This window comes from Pyrgilauda ruficollis, unplaced genomic scaffold (genome assembly GCF_017590135.1).
Source record: "Pyrgilauda ruficollis isolate IOZ18807 unplaced genomic scaffold, ASM1759013v1 scaffold2, whole genome shotgun sequence".
NCBI classification, from domain to species: domain Eukaryota; kingdom Metazoa; phylum Chordata; class Aves; order Passeriformes; family Passeridae; genus Pyrgilauda; species Pyrgilauda ruficollis.
In genome coordinates, this window is record NW_024519206.1 from 17,615,338 (window position 1) to 17,633,809 (window position 18,472).

Sequence of the window (18,472 nt, forward strand, 5' to 3'; positions counted from 1 at the left end):
TTGGTTTTTTTTTTCCCCCTTTAAGGTAGCTTTTTAAATTATGTCCAAAGGAAAATATAGATCTGATGTTTAGGTCTGAACCTTTCAAACATGTTCTAGCTCAAGTAGATTTTACACTAACTTGGCTAACATCCTTTTTGCTTACTTGCTGGAAAAAACCCACTAAAATTGCTAGATGTGCATAGTGTAACAAATACACAGATTTATCACTTTCACAAAATAAAAAAACAGAAGTAGCAGCTTACTTTCAGTGGCAAACCATATTTCTATGTAAATTGGAATTACACTGAGACACAGACAGGATATTAAAATAGCTTTATTAAATGAAACTAGATGAGCTGATATAATAGAATAAGTTAACAACTCACTTCAAAACATGACTTAAAAGGACTTAGTTCATAAGAGTAAAAGCATTTGCAATCACACTGAAATTTTAAAAATAGCAAGTCTGATGCTCACTTGTCAAGGAAGGGAGGAATATTCTCCGGCTTTTCACAACAAAATTCTGAGTACTCTTCACTGAAATACCTGAAGAATACAGCTAGGAAACACTTTTGAATAAAAATCACTAAGAGCTGTTTTATTACTTCACTTATGAGAAACAGTGTTCTTCTACATTTGCAACACAAATAAATATTTGGTGTTTGATCCTGACACCTTGTTTTTATCATTAGAACTTAAAACATAGTTCAAATGTTAATAGTTATTTTCAAAGTTATGTAATAACATTTTATATGCCTTGATTTAGAATTTACTTTAAATCTGGAATAATAGCCTTAAAATACATTCTTCCAAAATACCTGTGTTCCAGTACAACTACTTGAGAAGACACCACTATGTTTCCAAGCATGCAATTTTCAAAAGAGACATCTTCACACAGTTATACACATATAGAACTGTGCATTTTTTTCTCAATCTGCTTTTGAAAACATTCAAAGCACCTACTTAATGCAGAATAATATTTTCACTGTGGGTGGCTTGCAAGAAATTTACCGTTTCAAATGAGGAAAATTAAATTTCTGTAACGGTTTTCATTCTTAAGTTTTCTATATATAATCTATTATATATATATATGTATAAAACTCACTCCCAATGACGGAATCGCTCACATCCATCAGCTATGAATCACATGTGCTGCTTTTCATTAATTAAACATGAACATGCATTTGCAGACTGCCTTTGCATGTAGACACACAAGGTAGTTTAGATGCAAGGTAAAAAACCTACTTCTGGATAAATAAAGTCAATGCAAATGAAACATTACATTTAATCACTAATTTTTTCAGACATAAGCGGTGTATCTTAGACTACTTGTATGTTCTTTTATTTGGAAAGGTTACTTTATCTGTCTAAATAAAGTAATTCCTTACTTACTAGCACAATACAGCCACAGGCATTTTAGAAATTAAATGTACCCACACACAAATCTCACAGGTCGAACATTAACAGAGGGCACGTGCTCGAGCGTACACCCTTCCTCCCTGAACACCTGAAGTAATTGCCCACAAACCTTCTAAAATCAATTCCTCCCCAAACCCTGAGATATACATCCCTTCCTAGACTTGGTTACAATTGAGCTCCCCACTCCTATGCATCCATCACTCTTTCACCTATGCCGAACAAGGTTTCCTCCCAGCTCGGAATACAGAGGGTGCAGATGCACGTGCTGAGCTGCGGGACTGGCTCAGCTGCTGTCCAGGACGTGGCCCCAGTCCTGTTCCAGTACCAAGCCTCCACCTGATATCACCTCTAGCACTTCTTTGATCCTGCATTATTCAGCACTCTGACAAGGAGAAGACTGGACAACAAAAGTATTTAATGAATGGTGGTATGGAGGGTAGAGGATAAGAAGCAACCACTTTTTTTTTGGCAGGCAAACCAAAACACCTGAGGAATCCCTCTTCAGAACTACTGTGTCTGACTCACCCAACTGAGCCACAAACATTTCCCTCTGGTGTTGGAATATCCAGGGGGGTCATGACATCTCTTCACAGCACTACTTCCTTAAGGGCAGCAGAATCACAAATACTACAATACCAGGAGGGAATGCTGCTTCCCCTCAACTGCTGGATACAACTATATAGCTCAAAGCCTACAAAACACATTCTGTTTAGCAAAAGTAAATATTAATATCAACACATTGGGGCCAGTATTTCAGGTCTGACCTTCCTTTCATTGTATAACTGTGAAAAAAGGAGGGGGAGGGAGGGTAAGGACACACAGGGCAAGGAACCTCCCAGTTCTCTGGTCATAATAGCAAAAGACAGACACTCATATAAAGGAAGAGAACAGCACTGAAACAAGGCTTGGCAACAACACAAGACTTTTCCCCCACGCCCGGCTGCTCTGCAGACACCACAGCGTAGCAGAGGAAAGATAAGACCAACTAACAGCACATGTAACAAGTGTTACATATGTGACAACTGCGTCCTAGCCCAGCTGCAGCCAGCGGAGAAACAGAAGGCCCAATCCAGATAAAGAAATGGAAAGAACAGAAAGTTAATTCCGAGCTCTAACCTGGGTCTGGAGAGGCAACTGAAGAGGTCTAAAGGACTCAGGAGTAGGAACTTCAGCCACCTACTCTTCCTTTGAAATGAACAGCATAGTAATGAACAGCAATAAAAAGGATAAAAGGCCATTTACCCTTAGTTCACCTCTAGGACAGTATGCCTATTTCTGAAAACAGAAGATTCCATTAGGATTTGTTCATGTTACTGACCATATCTGCCAACTGTTTGTACCTGAGGCAGGCAGAACCCTGACAGCTTACGGCACCAGACCCGTGACAGAGCAGTGACACAACGCAACTCCTGGGCACGCTGTCCCAGCCCAGCACTCTCCCTCCAAGCACTCCATGGGCAGAAGAAGGGAATGCCTGCGTGGCTCCCATCCAAAAGCCCCTGCTCCCAGATCGGAGGAATGGTCAAAGCTCGGTGTAGCAGTGATGGGCAGATCCTTGGGGCAGCAGAGATCCAGTTCAGATTTCAGATACAAAAAAAACCTACCCATAAAGTTAAAAACCACCCAGTGCAGAAGCCATAACCGGTGAGTTATGGCACGTCACTAGAAGTTATCGGACATTATTCAAGAGGATCACTTGTTTGAATCCTCTCAGAACATATTAAAAGCCAAATCAAACTGAAAGTCATCCCTTTATTAAGTTAAACGTATTTGATTTCAAATGAAACAACAAAAAAAAGACAAGGTCCCTTTAATAGGATTAGAGTGGGCTTTATTTGTTGGTGCTTTTAAAAAAAAAAATATTGATCCCACTATCTTATCAATGACATTAACTCTTCATATTTAAAAAAAGACAGTATTAAGTTAAAATTACCTTATTTTTAAGGTAAACTCTGAATCTTCTGAAAGATGCTTATATCTGAATTTAGATTATTTGAAAGGCTGGTTCTTTTCATTTACCAATATACAACTACTATATTTATTCAAATAAGCATAACCCAAAAATATGCAATATTTCCACCTACTAATAATACACATTATTTCCATTCCATTTCATCTAAAGAGCAGATATTAATTATATTTTGTAAAAGAGAAGTCACATGAACACTCAGCATATATTCACTTTAAGCTAACATTTCCTAGAGTCAAAACCTGCCCCTTTCACCAAGAACAGGAAAGTGGAAATAGTGTTCAAAGTCCTGAATTATTATCAGCACTCTCAGCTTCCATTTATCAGGCTCATGTAGCTCTTAGGGTTGAGGAAAAAGTCTTGAAAATACTGACAGAATTAAGTGATTAAATGTTGCTTGTTTGAAATACTCAGTTTTGCAGGCATTACCATCGTATCAGAACCAACGCACTTCAAAGTGTTACAATGACTTTACCTTCACTGTGAAAGGCATATTTATAAAAACAAATTAAGTGCTATTACTGTGCCATTACAATTCATTTTCTGTAGTTCCTAAACACACACAGAGGCTGAAGAATTATTTCTTTTGTTCCCAGTAAGTTTTTCTAGCATTAGAAAATGCCATTACATTTCACCAATGAAAACTCTCCTAGTTACAAATCCACACTTTGTACCTAACTCTTAATACAACTTAGCACTTTTGTGAGTGACACTTGGAGATCACCCACCAAAAGTAACTTATATTACTCTGTCAAAACTCCACCTTCTACCAACTATTAAGAGTGCAGAGCTGCAAGCTGATTTCAGAAAATCATCAACCAGACCAAGAAAAAAAAAAAAAAAAAGCTATTAAAAAACCAAGCAAGTACATTTTATAAATCAGAGGTTATCTTGGTTTGTCTCCAGTTAAATAATGCTAAATTATTTTCCCAATATGCATTTTCAGTTACTGTACTGAAAATGTGTTCTATCACTGGTAATTGTGCCTAACTAGCTATATTTCTTCAAGTCCTGTTACAGCTGAAGATGACTTGCTGTTTGTTTCCATAAACATTTAATTCTTCTTTCTTTCAAAAGTAAAATAAGGTATCATCTGATGCTTGTATGATGTCTCATTATGAAATTCACTCTAAAAATTCTCTATTATAGGAAGTACCTTTCCTTTTTCACAACTGCATGTAATTCTTTCCTACCTACAAGCATGCTCTTTGAATCACACCCAAAGCTGAAGTTACTCACACTACTCTTTACTAAAATGTGAGAATAGGTTATGTACACAGGATCTGCTAGTTTAAAACATAAATTAACATCCCACCAAGTTTTAAATGATTCCTCATCTTTAGGGCCAGACTTTCTTCTGTTACCCTTCAATTGTTTAACTCGTGGTCTTATTAAGAAACCACAAACTACAGAGAATACATTACTCAGACAGAGAAGCATCCTAGTGGTTTCAACACAGTGGCAAGAACTCTAAAAAAATCAAGGTGGTTTCAAAACGATCTACAAACCGAACTGCAAGTGGTTGCATATCCAGCAGATATATGGCAAGCAGATTAAAGCCAGACAGCTGAACTATTCTGTCCCTACCTCTGTCCTCTCACCCTCCTCAAGGACAGCATATGATCATCTACAAATGAGCCACCACCTAAACCAAGGGTTTTTTCCAGCCTGGCACACAGGCCATGGCCCCATTCAATTCAGTGCTACAACAATATTGTTCTTTTGCATGCCAGTGTTCTACAGCTGACATGGAACAGGTCTGGTTTTAGGAGCTGGCTCAGAAATCCTACCTTCACCATTTAAAATGCACATGAGAGAAAGAAAGAATGTCCCACTGTTTTCTGAAAAAATAAATGAACACAGTTTCAACTAAAATCTGATTATTTCCCTACAACTACTCGAGTTGACAAAAACACTTTTAACTTTTACTGCTTTTAGAGAATTAAAAGTTTGATCATTTCCAGTTGTAGGAAACTGTTGACTCACCATAATTTCAACCCCATTACATTTAAGAACATGTTTCAATAAAAATGCCTATTCAGTAATTTTCACACTTCATTCTACAGTTTTCTGTATGAGCTGTAAAGCTTTCAATTGCTTGGTCTAATTATTAAGGTAAAACCTTAATTCTGAGGAGCCATCCAAAGACCACAGTTGATAAAGATTGCAAAGTATTGTGAAAAGAAAGGAGAACAGCTTCTCAACTTAGACATGTTCCCATGGCTAAACTGTGTGATTTCAAGTGGCACACCCAGAAACTTGTACATTTTTTTAATATACGTTTCCATACTGCCAGCTTCTTAACACTGAAGAGAATTACCAACATAAAATGTAGTAATTAGATCCATGGGAAATAGTCCACCATCAGAACACACCGGATTTGTTCGCTCCAATAATACTTCATTTTCAACAGCTCCAAGATGTAGAGGAACACAAGAACAAGTTTGCTGTTATTCTGTTTAACAAGACTCGTTAGAAGCTCCCACCTCTGCAAAGCACATGTGTCTGATTAAAGATACCTGTCCATCAAGATCTAGTGTCTTCTGCTTAAACATTAAAGAAGTTACCCCTCTGTGCTGAGCAAGAGAAAGGCTGGGGAGTTACTGATTGGCTGAACCAGACCCCTTCAGGTCACCTGTGCTCCTCCTTCCTCTCAGGTCTCACCAAAACCTGAGAGCATCTGCTCTTACTACTGACCAGGGGAGCACCTCAGCACGGGGAGCCAGCCCTCTCAAAGGACTCTAAGGAGGCTCAAAAGGATTCACCAATTCTAGCGTCAGCTATCACCAGCACCCTCTCTAATCTTAATACTTCCGACCAATCCACGGAAGGCAGTAAAACACCCCCTTCTTGGGTCTGTTACAGAGTTACAACTTTTGGAGGATGATGAAGTTGAATGCCAAGATGGAACAGCAAGCACACAGCTCCTGCTTCCTGTCTCTGAAACTTGGGAACTTCAAGTATTGTCTTCACACGCAGTTGAAAAAGAAAATGGGATCAACACAAAGACCCTCTGCTAGCCCGCAAAGGCTTTGCTCTAGGAACAAGAGGCAATACCCGCAACTCTGGCGGGACGACAGACAGACAGACCACATCTCGCTCTGGAGGACAGCGACTTCAAGGCAACCCTGATGACCCACCCGCTACCCCCGGGAGCTTCCCACCCGTTTGCTCACAGACTGACCTCCTCCATACGGCTCCCAGCACCCCGAGAAGCCCCCCACAGGGATAAAATCTCCCCTCCTGTAACACCAATTCCAAGCCCACTCTTCCTCCTATCCCGGAGCCCTCCACCGAGCGGCGGCTCTACAGCGCTTCGTTTTCCACACCAACCCCCAGCTTCTTCCCTCAGCTTCCTCCCTCCTTTCAAAGCCAACCCGCGCTCCTTGCACACACGCAAGGGACGCAAACAGAAATAACAGTAATAATAACAAAACACGAGTAGCAAAACCCACGAACAACAAGATGCAGCCCCACAACTTACCACCCAAGTCAGTCCCCCGCTGCCGCCGCCGCCGCCTCCTCCTCCTCCTCCTCCTCCAGACTTTGCCATTTTCTGCCCGTCTCTCCTCAGCCGAGGCGAGGGCGCTCGGAGGCGGCCGGGAGGGCCGGCACCGACACCGCGCCTGGGGCCGCTCCGCGCCCGCCCTTCGCGCCTCTCCCGCCCTCACCGGCGCCCCGGCACCGAGGAAGGGCGGCCGAGGGGCCCGCACAAAGCGCCCCTTCCGCCGGCGGGGAGGCAGCGAGAGGGAGGGAAGGAGGGAGGGCCCGGCCGGGCCTGCGTCTCTCGCTAGTTTAAAGGGACGACGGGCCGGTCCCTTCGCCTCACGGCGGCAGCGGCGGCAACAACAGCCACCGCTATCGCCGCCGTAGCGCTGCTGCCTCCCGCCCTCCTCCTCACCCCCGGGCCGTCCCCCCCCGTAGCCACAAAGGCCCGGAAAACAGATTAATAATAAAAAAATCTCCCCCTCCCTCCCGCCTCCCTCGTCCCCTCCCTCCCTCGTTCACTCCCTCGCTTCCCGCCCCTCGCGCGCGCGCGTTCCCGCGCAGACCCCGCGCCCCCCGCACACACGCACACCCGGGGCTGGCCCGGCCCCCTCCTTCTTCCCCTCCTCTTTCCACCCTGCGTCCCGGCGCCCGGAGCCGCTCCCCCGCCGTCGCCTCCTCCCCTCCTCTCCTCACACAACCCCCGAAGCGCTGCCGCCGCCGGGACACCGCGCGTAGACAATAAAAAACCGCGCCCGCCCCGTTCGGCGTCCGCGCCGCGGCCGCTTCTCCCCGCGCAGCCGGCCCGGGCCTCTTCTCCCCCCGCGCCTTGTGCCCGCCAATCACGGGCCGGCCCGCCAATCGCGCGCTGGAGGCGGGAAGGCTGCGCGGCGCGCCGGCCAATGCGAGAAGCCAGAAGGAGAGGCCGCGTGTGGCGTCACCGAGGGTGGCAACAGGGCGCGAACGGCCCGCAAGGGGACGCTGCCGCGCGCGCGGGGGGCGGCGCGAGGAGAGGCGGAGCGGCTGGATCGGGATAGGGATGGGGATCGGGATAGAGACCTCGGCGAAGCAGCGCCTAGCTGCCGGGTCGGCGACAGGCACCCTCCGTCCATCTTCCCGCCCCGCGACAGCGGGCAGGGAGACGCCTCCCTTTGCCGTGACCACACAGGGGCAGTGGTGCGGGGACTGGCAGAGCACGGCTGTCCCGTTTCCCTGCTGTTCCAGGTGGATGATGGTGCGATGCGCGGGCGGAGAAGAGGTGATGCGGTAGGTGGGCAGGGTGTTCGCGGGTACGGCGGACAGCTGCCCCCTTTCCGCCAGCCCCGCCACTGGTCCCTGCAATTGCCACCGCTGCGACCTGCGGCGGTACCAGCAGGCTGGAAGTCCCAGCGCTCCAGGCAGGAGAGTGTTTACAATCCACTGCCCTCTTCTGGGCTCTGGGGACCGGCCCGGTGAGCTCTTTGACTCGGACAGCTCACAGACCTTTAGCCTACGTTTGAGCATCACCGTGTGAAGTCCTCAAACAGGGTCACACAGCACAGCACCCCGTTCTGTACACAGCACACAACCCTGTGTAGTACACCCTATTCGCCGTTTGGAAATAAACGCTGTGGCCAAAAAACATCTACTTCCTAGGTCTAACCGGTGTGTGTACAAAGCCCAAAATTCATGTCATTTTAGGTATCAGCAAAAAAAATATGTACAGTTTTACATACTTCGCACCAAATATATATATATATACTTATACATATATAACCATAAATATTATAACCAGATTTTGTGACAATGCTTCAGCACACACAGCTTCTCAATTAGCAATTTTCATTCTGCTGTGTGAAATGCAAAGGACCTACCTAGTCCAGCCTGTTCCACTCCTTGAATTATTAAGAATGTAAAGTCTCAAAAGGAGGGATTAGTAGGAGCACTGCATCTGAACTAGCAGGCAAACCAGAGAACCATTTCAAAGGAAGAGCAATAATTTAAAGGTCTTTCCTTTTGCAAAATACTTTTCCTAAGGAGTAAAGGGATTGGAAATGGAGCAGCCACTTTTGAGGAGTCAGTAGTAATGTTCAATTATGCCTCAAGGGAAGGATCAGAAGAATTTCTAGTAAATATTGCTTATTTAGCATAATTTTACTCTGCCAGTTTCTAAGGAAGCTATTAAACTAATATCTAAGTGCTGCATAGGGATTATGGAAAATAATGGCATCTGCCTAGAAGGGACAGTAAGTTATCTGTTCCAGCCTAGTTTCCAGCAGCTGCATGTACCTCTGAGCTGTCGGCTGTGTTTTCTTCTACTTTTGGCAAGATAGTGTCTTGCAGAACCACAAGGTAACACTTGCAGGGTTATGCCTAGTGCTTCAGAATTTTGAGCTTGCTGATTAGTACCATGTTGATTTTTTTTTCCCCAACATCTCAAATTTATATGTAGGACCCGTTAAAATGAATCATGTACAGTGAATTGCTGCAATGAATATTGTGAGGATCAGTGAAATCAGAAGTGCATCTGTTCAAAGCTTTTTACATTGGTTGAGGACCATTACTGTATTCAGCAGAAAAAGAGCAAGTCCCAAACATTAGTGTACTATATTCTTATTAGCTCCAGATGTTTAGTAAATGCATTGCCCTTAGTGTGGGAAGTGTGCCTTTTGCAATGTGAGCCAAGCAGAAGATAGCAATCTAACTTGAAGGCAGCCAATTCCATATATATTAGAGAGAGACAGAGGGAGTTTCTTCTTGGCAGTTACTGGTCTTTGAACGTGCATGGTCAGACATGTTCAGTCTGTGTCACACTGGAGCAGATTTATGAGGAAATGCTGATGTTCCCTTAAGCATTTTCTTTAGTCTTTGAAATTACTTCATCCAGGTTGGATTTTATTTAATTCTCATCCTATACTACACTAGCTGCATGGCATGTTATTGGCTTATTGTTGATGTTGGTTTTATCCCTAAAACTTACATGTGTATGCTGAGTGGTTGCATTGCTAGTCATGTAGGACTGTGGGACAAAGTTCTCATGAGACTAAAAGCAGCTGCTTCTGTGGGCTGCAGAGGTGAAGCAGTGAAATGAGATTGCTCATCACATTTTAAGAGATCCCTGTTAAAACAAACACAGAAGTAGATATGAGCATGAATCAAATTCAAGTGCCATAACATTCTGATAGGAGTGGAATTACTTTACTGGATGCAACCTGCCCAAATCATGCACTACCAGTTCATGTCAAATACTTCACACTTACTGTGTAACATTTTAAATTAATAATCCCCTTGAGATAGTACACACAAAGTCCTATTTCAATTCATTTGAGATTTACTTGTCCTCATAGTTGTAGACCATAACATAAACAGAAGTACCCTAGAGGCTTTCAAAACAATGATCTACTTAAACCAGTTTCACTACTGCTTTTAGTAAGCAAAATATTTATTGTAATACTACTTTTTGTTCAATCATTTTAGCAGTAAGACAGCTGTATGTATGATCTTTAAGTATTTCTATACTTGGTATGTACAAATTTCCCATCTATTCTAAGTTATTTGCTGCTTCTAGTTTGCTTACTATCTAATAAAACCTTTTCTTTTTATGTGGCTTTTCTGGATTCAGACTTAAAGGACCTAAAATACGACTATCTGTGAAACTATGTACATTTATCTAATCTGTGAACATACTCAAATACAAGCACTTACTTAAATAACCGACCACAGCTCTCCTTTTTTTGCAAACTACACAGGAAAAAGCATAATTTTGTGCTAAAATATTTATGAAACTAAGTTGATGCCCATTACATTATACATTCCACATTGTATGCAGTTGTAATGAGGTATAAACAAACATTGCATATTTTAATATTAAATATCTACACTCGCAATGAAATAATTTCCATATTCTACTGCATTTTTAAATTTCATTATAATTCATTAACATAATTTTGAGATAATTGACCAAATTATTGACTAGGGTTATGGCAGTACAACATGAGAGTGACCAACATACTTGTACTGCATTGATTGTGAATGACCTTCAGGCCACGGTTCCACAGTATTTAAGAGAAGTCTACCCATGGCTGGATCACCTAACGATATAATTTAGCCAGATCACATGTTCTTACACAATTGTATCTCAAACACCTTTGTTGAATTAGCAAGAGGCCACACTAGTGGTTTTCTGTGGGTGTGCACTGTCAATGTACTTCCCGACATTCTCAGCTGAACTGTGCCCAGGACTTAAATACCTGATGTATCCATAGCACTTTTGTTAGTAGCTGTTCCTGGGGACAGACTGTTCTACAACCAGTCTCTTGAAAAACGTCGGGTCATTTCCATCTTAATCCTCCAGAAACAATGTCCCGCTTATGGCAGTGTGACAGAGGGTTTGGATGACTTAAACCCTGTTTACCCTCCAATTCTTCCTCTGGTGACTAACCTGTTGTTAAGTGCTGTGCTGTTGGCAGAGGTGTGGAAAACTCAAGTGGGGCATGCTGTGAATGCTACTGCCAGGTTGTAGCTGGGGAAGTTCCAGCAGAATCCCCAGGGTTAGCTACAAGGACCTCTGGGCTCCATCCTGGACTGCCCATCACATGGCTGGGACTGCTGCACTGACCCACCTGACCTTCTCCTGGATGGCAGCACCTCCCTGCTGCAGGAGAGGCAGGTTGTGTTAGAGACCATTGCACTGACGTGCTTGGCCTCTCGCCTGAGCTGCACAGTCTCTCACACAGAAGAGGGAAGTTGTGTCACTTGTAAACTTTAAATATGTATCTGTGAACAGAAGGGCTTTAGTATCCAAGCCCACCCAGTCTCCTCACTGTCAGCTCAGTCTTAAATTGTGACACACTTTCACTCAGCAGCATAAACAAAGTTGTTGCTTCAGCAGAGGCTGGTCATAGAAATTTAAATATATTTGTATCGAAATTCCTTGTATAGAACAAAGCTCCCTTGTGCAGTGACCACACACAGCAAGAGAAGTTGCATGCAGAGGTGAAGCAGGGGAAGCTGAGCTGGTCACACTGGGAAGAATTCTCAACATGAGTAGAATTACTATCTATGCTATTAACACTGATTCTTTTAGAAGAGTTGGTGGCAGTTGGAAAAGATGCAAATGCCTGGAGGGACAAAAACAATGGAAAAAAACCACAGAATGTAGAAGGTGATGTATTTTGAGGTCTGTGCTGAACATACATGAGATAGCAGTGGCCATCTCAGCAGTTATACTGTGCTGAGAGGAGATTGCTGTGATTTGGAGGCTGGGAATCACCAACTGTATTATGGCATTTTTAATCAGTGTGGAGAACGTAAACAGCCAGCAAGGTTCAGGCATGCCATGCCATTCAGAAAGGCACTCCCTTGAGCTCAGGGTGATGAACACTGCAAAGCATGCTAGGCTTTCCTTGAGAAGCTTTTCCGATGTTAGCCATATATTCCTTTCTTACTGTCCCTCTATCCCAGCCCCTCTGTAAAGGAGCTCTATTTCCAAAGCGGTATTTTTTTTTTTGACTAAAACAGGTTTTTTTCCTAGCAGAAAAAACCTTGTTCACCCAAACAAGACTGGGCAAGAACATGTGAGTGGCAATTCATTTTTACCCAACAAGACTCTCCTGGCTCATTGAAGGTATCCATTACCAGTGTATTTCTCCAGTCTCCTGAAATCCATTATAGATTTTGAGTGAGTATCAAGACTGCTTCCTAATAGCAGAAGGTCATGTCTAGTAATTCCTAGAATGACAGGAAGGTGAGGGAGTTTTTTCTATACAAGGCATGTGTGGGTATGTTGAATCTGTGGGGAAAAGTGATGAGTGATGTAGACAGCAGAGAAGCCCACTATTTGGGAAATGTCTAAAGAGATGGTACTTTGCTCTCTTGAGCTAAAATTCAACCACCTCTGACACAATGTTTTGACTTATTATGAGGAGGAAATAGAAAGGGCAAGCTTTTCTGCACAGCTTCATTGTATCACCAGTTTTGACTAGAATCAACGATGACTAGGTCAGGGTGTGCATTTGCATTCCCTTTCTCAGAAGGGAGTTGTGTGGTTCTTCTGATTACCAAAGAAGAGAAAAGTCTCAAGAAAGACCCAAGAGAAACAGATGGCTCAATCTCCACCAAGGCAGAGCATGTCATTAAAGTGCGGCCAGTATACCCACGTAGCTTATGCTGAGGTTGAAGGCAAAAAGAGAAGGAGGCCACAAGTTTTGGAATACTTAAACAAAAGTATGTGAATGTCTGACGCAAAGAGCAACAAAAGAGCTGGGTGAATGACCTGTGAACATCCTTCTGAAAGAGGACTAGGGTAGGGACACATCAGCTAACAATACAACACCTGAGCACAGAAAGTGGGGAAGACAAGCAGTAACTAAGAAAAAGAAAAGTCAGGGGTTACTATGAAGGGTCCAGTCAGGCACAGAACAGCAGAACCACAGACAGAGAGTTTGCATGTGCCTTTACAACAAATTAATGAAGAAACCCTTAGAGTAAATTTGTACTGGCAGCTTGAGTTTAGACTGATGTAATGCTTTGAATTACAACGGTATTAACATGGTGTTTTTGATTTGGTACTACACGGCCTAAAATTTGAATTACTCTTTCATAGCCCACAGCACAGGGAATGTGCTCACCATGTTTTCTGGCAATTACAAGGCAGTTTAGAAAAGGAAGTTTATACTCACAAAACAGTATTACTGTATTCTTTTCTAGATGGCTTGTTATTCTTTCCAGTAACCTGTTCACCAATAATTCTTTGCTTAAATGCATTGTTTCAGATTACCTGTGTCATCGACTATTCTAAGGCTTTTGAGAATTAATTTTTCAGAAATCTTTGAGAAAGTAATTACAAAAATAAGATGTACGCTTCAACTAAAAAAAATAAAGGGTATAGCAAAACAGGTAAAATGTGGCCAAGACTCAGCCACCCACTTAAGAATAAACATTATCTGAATTTATAAATCCCTAACAATTACTTGTTATAAATCAGCTATTCAACAGTTTCTCAGGGGGCCTCATTTATAACAAGCCCCAGCAGCAGCAGTTCCTATTTATTTCAGTAGGAGTTGTGTAATTCAACAGTTTGGGTGATTGGGCAAGCAGTATTGTAAAATGGTCACTGCTAGCTGCTTCATGCACTTTTCTATTTTCCTTAGATGTTATTAAGCAAAGATGATCAGAAATTAATTAAAAAATCTTTTGTTATCCCTTTAGATTCTTTAACGCATTGATATTTCTCGGTCTTGAATGTTTGTCTCCCAGTACCACGCAGCTGTCCTCCATTATTTTTTTCAACAGTAGCATTTTAGTCTTGCTGTATTTACTAGGAGAATGGGTAAATAAGGCAACACATTAAATGTGATTTTATGTTTAGGTTATGGTCTCCTGTTCTATTTTTACCCAATTAACACTCCTTATATTCTCTTTCTACTACATACCTTACATTGCTCCAATCAGCTCTGCAGATTCTTCCTGCTCCTTAGTGCACTCCTGTTTTTCTTAGAGAAATGCAAGAACACATTACCTCAGTTTTCAGATGAAGCAAAATCATCCAGATCAGTGGTTCTTATATGTCTCTTGCTCACTATGACTGTAGCCACTGCTGGTAGAGGCAGCAGAAGTTGCAGTAGCAACAGCTTTCAGTACTGGCCAGGACAATGTGTTTGACTGCTTAGGCACCATTTAGCCAACACTTTGCTATGCCATATTTTTATTAGTCTGGGAATCTCAGTCAAAGTCTTCAGTCCAGCATGGCTTCCAAAAGCATCTTTCCATTTCTAAGCACCTCAGAAAGCTGCATCCTGTTCACACCATTTCTTTCTTTGATTTAGGATTCCTGGCTGTCACCTGTGAAGAAGGAAAAGTCTTTTGAATGACTTTGAATAAATGTGCTTTAGTAATTTGTGAACACTTTAATATTCCAGAAAAGTTTTTTATCTACAGGATGTGTTAAAAATAACTTGCTTTGATATACATATACCTGTGGGAGTTTTTAACCTAAACAATACGGATGCTGTAGTCCTCATTATTTTATACATTTCTTTTAAAAATCTACTGTGGATTTAACTTGCAGAACAGTAAAGAAAAATGTTTTTCATCAATGCAGTTCTTTTACAATATTCCTTCATTTCTTGCAAACGATGAAGCAAAGAAAAGGTACTGGATGTTTTATCTTACTGACAGACCTAAGTGTCAAAAAAGGCAGCATATCTATTTTTGCAACAGATCTGTTAACTGTTATACTATAATCACTTTCCTAATTTTTTAGAAATAATTTTGCAAGGAACAACTTAGTGATACCCCGTGTTCCTAGATAACAGCTAGAGAGAATACATTTCATGTACTGTGCCTCATAGTAAGCTCATGTCAAGGTTTTACCATCATGCTATAGAACCACAATAACAACTCACCTTCCTTTTCATTTAGTTGATTTTTACTGAGCTTTGTTATTCCACATATGCTCTTCTGCTGGAAGCTTTTATTGCAGAAAGCCTTTGAAGAGTGGGAAGCTCTGAAGCTCTTGAAATTTATCTGAAAGTAGTATGGTTCCTTTTACCTTGGTTTTTACTGCTGCTCACATTCTTCTATTTCCAGGTTAAAAGTACGATGAATTCATCAGGTTTTCATGAAAAGGCAATACACATTACCCAGAAATTTCAACACAGTATCAGTTTCCATCCCATTCAACATTTTCCTTTTTCTAGTGTGTCTTAAATTAGAAAATAGAGTTTATGTATCAATGTATTTTTTAGCAGGTTTTGAAACTATTCGACACTAATCATGTCAGAATTCCATTTACTTTGGAATACTTTACTTTCAGTATTAATGTTAGTTCTTTGGGAAGAGACAGTTATATTATTACAGATTCTTTTATGTTTTTGTACCCTTTGAGACATGTTGGACATGCTACTGAAACGTGACATTTTTCTGCTGAGTTCATTTCTCTTGTGACTCACGATAAGAAGCATGAAAGCTCCTTTTTTACTTTACATCTTACAGTTAGTTTATTGAAAAGTCATTTGTTAGTTCTCATGCATGAGAATTCCACTGGTTTGCTAACCTGTTTTTTTTTTTTCTATTGCTCATTTTCTATCATTTCTCCCAAAATATGTTGGACTCAGTTCTCTGGGACATGAGAAATGATGATGAAAGAGCACACTGGCATAAAGGCTGAAAACACAATGAAATTACTTGAATCATAGAATAGCTAGTTTAAGAAATCAATTGCATATGTAATGGTTCTTTGCAGCATTTAATTCTCAAATCATAAAGCTTTCCTCAGCTTTCTAATCAAACAGTCCATTCTCCCAAATAATTAAAGGTATTAATTTTGAGTTGCTGTGCAGAACTGAAGAGAATTCAGAGCAAACAATGCTTTCTTTCCTGACAGTTGTTGCTGAAGTACAGCAAAGCCTGAGCCACACCAGCTCTTTGATTACAGTGAAGACAGAGCACAATCACGGGCCATAGAGGCAGGCACATTAACCAACCCATGGGAACGTAGCACAAAGCTGCACCACTCACACATAATCACATGCTTCAGCTCAGAGTTACTTCACCAAACCAGCATGACAGCTTTTAGCCACAAAGGCAAACATCTCCTCAGCCAGGTACAGCACACAGCACTCCCAAGCTGCCTGGTACAACAGACATTCTCCCAAAGGAGCATACATGTGGAACACAGCACTCCCTCTTGCTCCATGCTTCAATCTGCCCTGCTCATTCATCATCGCTCCTCTGTGTTTCACAAACAGGAAGATTGCAGTGCCTGTCATCCCACCCCTGACCTATGCTACTCCCATGCTGTACATGGCGGGACATCCCACAATCCCCAAGGTTGATGCTCCCTCCAGGGTTGTTAAATATGCCACGGGCATGGTGGCTTAACAGGTTCTGTAACAGACTAGCAGGGACATGCAAATAAAATAGGTGAAACTGCTTTTTCAGTTCCTTCCAAATGAATTAGCATGTTAATGGGGTGAATGCTGTGCTTTGCATTTTCACTCCTACAGGTCTTTGCATATTTATAAAAAGCAATAATTAATCTTTCAAAAAGACATGAAATAAAAATATTGTTCTCAATTCAGCATTTGTTTGGGTTATTCTCTGGAGTTAAATTGAATATATGACAGCATTTATAGCCTCACAACAGACACCTGTAGCACAGCATGCAAACAATGTATAGCCATTCATTCAGTTCTTTGAATTTCCATGGCAATTCCTTCATGCAGTAAAATCTGCTTATTTAATTTGGTCAGGATCCTCATTGCCCTTTTGCATTATATGTATAAACCTACCAAAACACTAGGTTGTAATGTTGGTCCTAAAACCCTTCCCTTAAAATGGCTGCTGCTTTACTTTCCCCTGCTTTGTGGGTCCTACACCACCTCTCAAGCTCCTGGATGACAGTGGGACTCAAAAGGATGAGAGGAAAGGCCTATGGTACCAGGCCTGCAGCAGGCTACCCTTGGTGGCCATTAGGCTTATTGGGAACCAGAACAATACTGGGAATAAAGGAAGATACCAGAGATACACATTCCTGGAATGACAGAGGCTGAGGCTTCAGTTGTGCTATGAATATACCACAGGGAGTGGGGTGACATTACACGATGACACAACACAAAAAGCAGGTATGAAATAAAAGAGATTAACAAAATCTTCCAGCAATGAAGACTGTGGTAAATTTAGAGGACCACATTCAACAAACTCCCTCAGCAGACCATGCTACTGTCATCGTCATGGCTTCTCCCACTGCCCACCAGAGAGGGAACAGCAGCTATCATAAATTAGGGAATACATGGAGGCTGTGTGGTGTTGGGGTACCAGCCTGTGATACACCAGGGAAGAGAGAAAAGGACAGAATCCAGGGATGGTGCAGAAGCCTCCAGATGTTACCAGTGAGTCACTGGGAAGTTGCCTTGATTGCCACTGCAGACACTGCTTCAAAGGATGAAAAACCACTAGATAAGAAAAAGGGAAATTTGGAAAGGCTCTTAAGAGTAAAGATAACAGTGAGGGTTACCCCAGGAGACAGCCGATCTCACATGTTAAAGGAATCTTCCAAAAGATGGACAAAACATCTGCTTATGTTTCACTGTAGAATCCCTCCATCTCACACTACTATAGGAAATGCTACTATGTAGTGCTAGTCCTGGTTTTCTCATTCTAATGTGTGTTAAACACTAAGTGCACTGACCAATTCTGCTCATAGTTACTCCTGCTCCACCCACAAACACTACATGACTGGAGTGTCCTTTCCATACAACTTTTAAAATAAAATATTCCCCAGTTATGGATTTAATATTCAATCCTTGGAACTGAATAGGTTCTAGTTCATTTCCACTGAATTGGTTATCACACGCCAGTAAATCTCATTATCTTTAGAAATTAATATTATTTTTTCCACATCCAAAATCTTTCAGCCACTTTTTCACTTGCATACATGTTGTCTCCATGCTCTGTTCACAGATGGACTTGGTATTTTTCACTGAATACTGACAAAAGGCTGAATTTCTTCACATCAGTCCTGTATGTGAAATGAAGGAAATCAAAAGTAGAAAAGGGTAAATGTATTCTGGCAAGTGTTTCTTAGTTTGTTTCCTATCACAGATTTTATTTCTGTGGGCCAGAAATGCATGTAAG

At 41.9% G+C, this 18,472-nt stretch overlaps 2 protein-coding genes across 7 annotated transcripts in view; both read right to left on the reverse strand.

Moving 5' to 3' along the window:
• TOP2B (DNA topoisomerase II beta) overlaps positions 1 to 7,655 on the reverse strand; it is a 61,718-nt gene extending 54,063 nt beyond the window's left edge. For all 4 annotated transcript variants that reach the window (XM_041466170.1, XM_041466168.1, XM_041466169.1 and 1 more), the window contains exon 1: positions 6,855 to 7,655. In XM_041466170.1, coding sequence (XP_041322104.1) covers positions 6,855 to 6,923 — 69 coding nt within the window. In that variant the 5' untranslated portion in view covers positions 6,924 to 7,655. The remainder of the gene's footprint in view (positions 1 to 6,854) is intronic.
• Positions 7,656 to 14,268: 6,613 nt separating this feature from the next.
• The window catches only part of NGLY1 (N-glycanase 1), a 29,803-nt gene continuing 25,599 nt past the window's right edge, over positions 14,269 to 18,472 (reverse strand). For 2 of the 3 annotated variants that reach the window (XM_041466212.1, XM_041466214.1), the window contains exons 13-14: positions 15,241 to 15,361; positions 14,269 to 14,677 (exon numbers count right to left, since the gene is read on the reverse strand). The gene's annotated coding sequence lies outside the window, so the exon portion shown is untranslated. The remainder of the gene's footprint in view (positions 14,678 to 15,240; positions 15,362 to 18,472) is intronic. The other variant, XM_041466213.1, reaches the window with a different exon arrangement.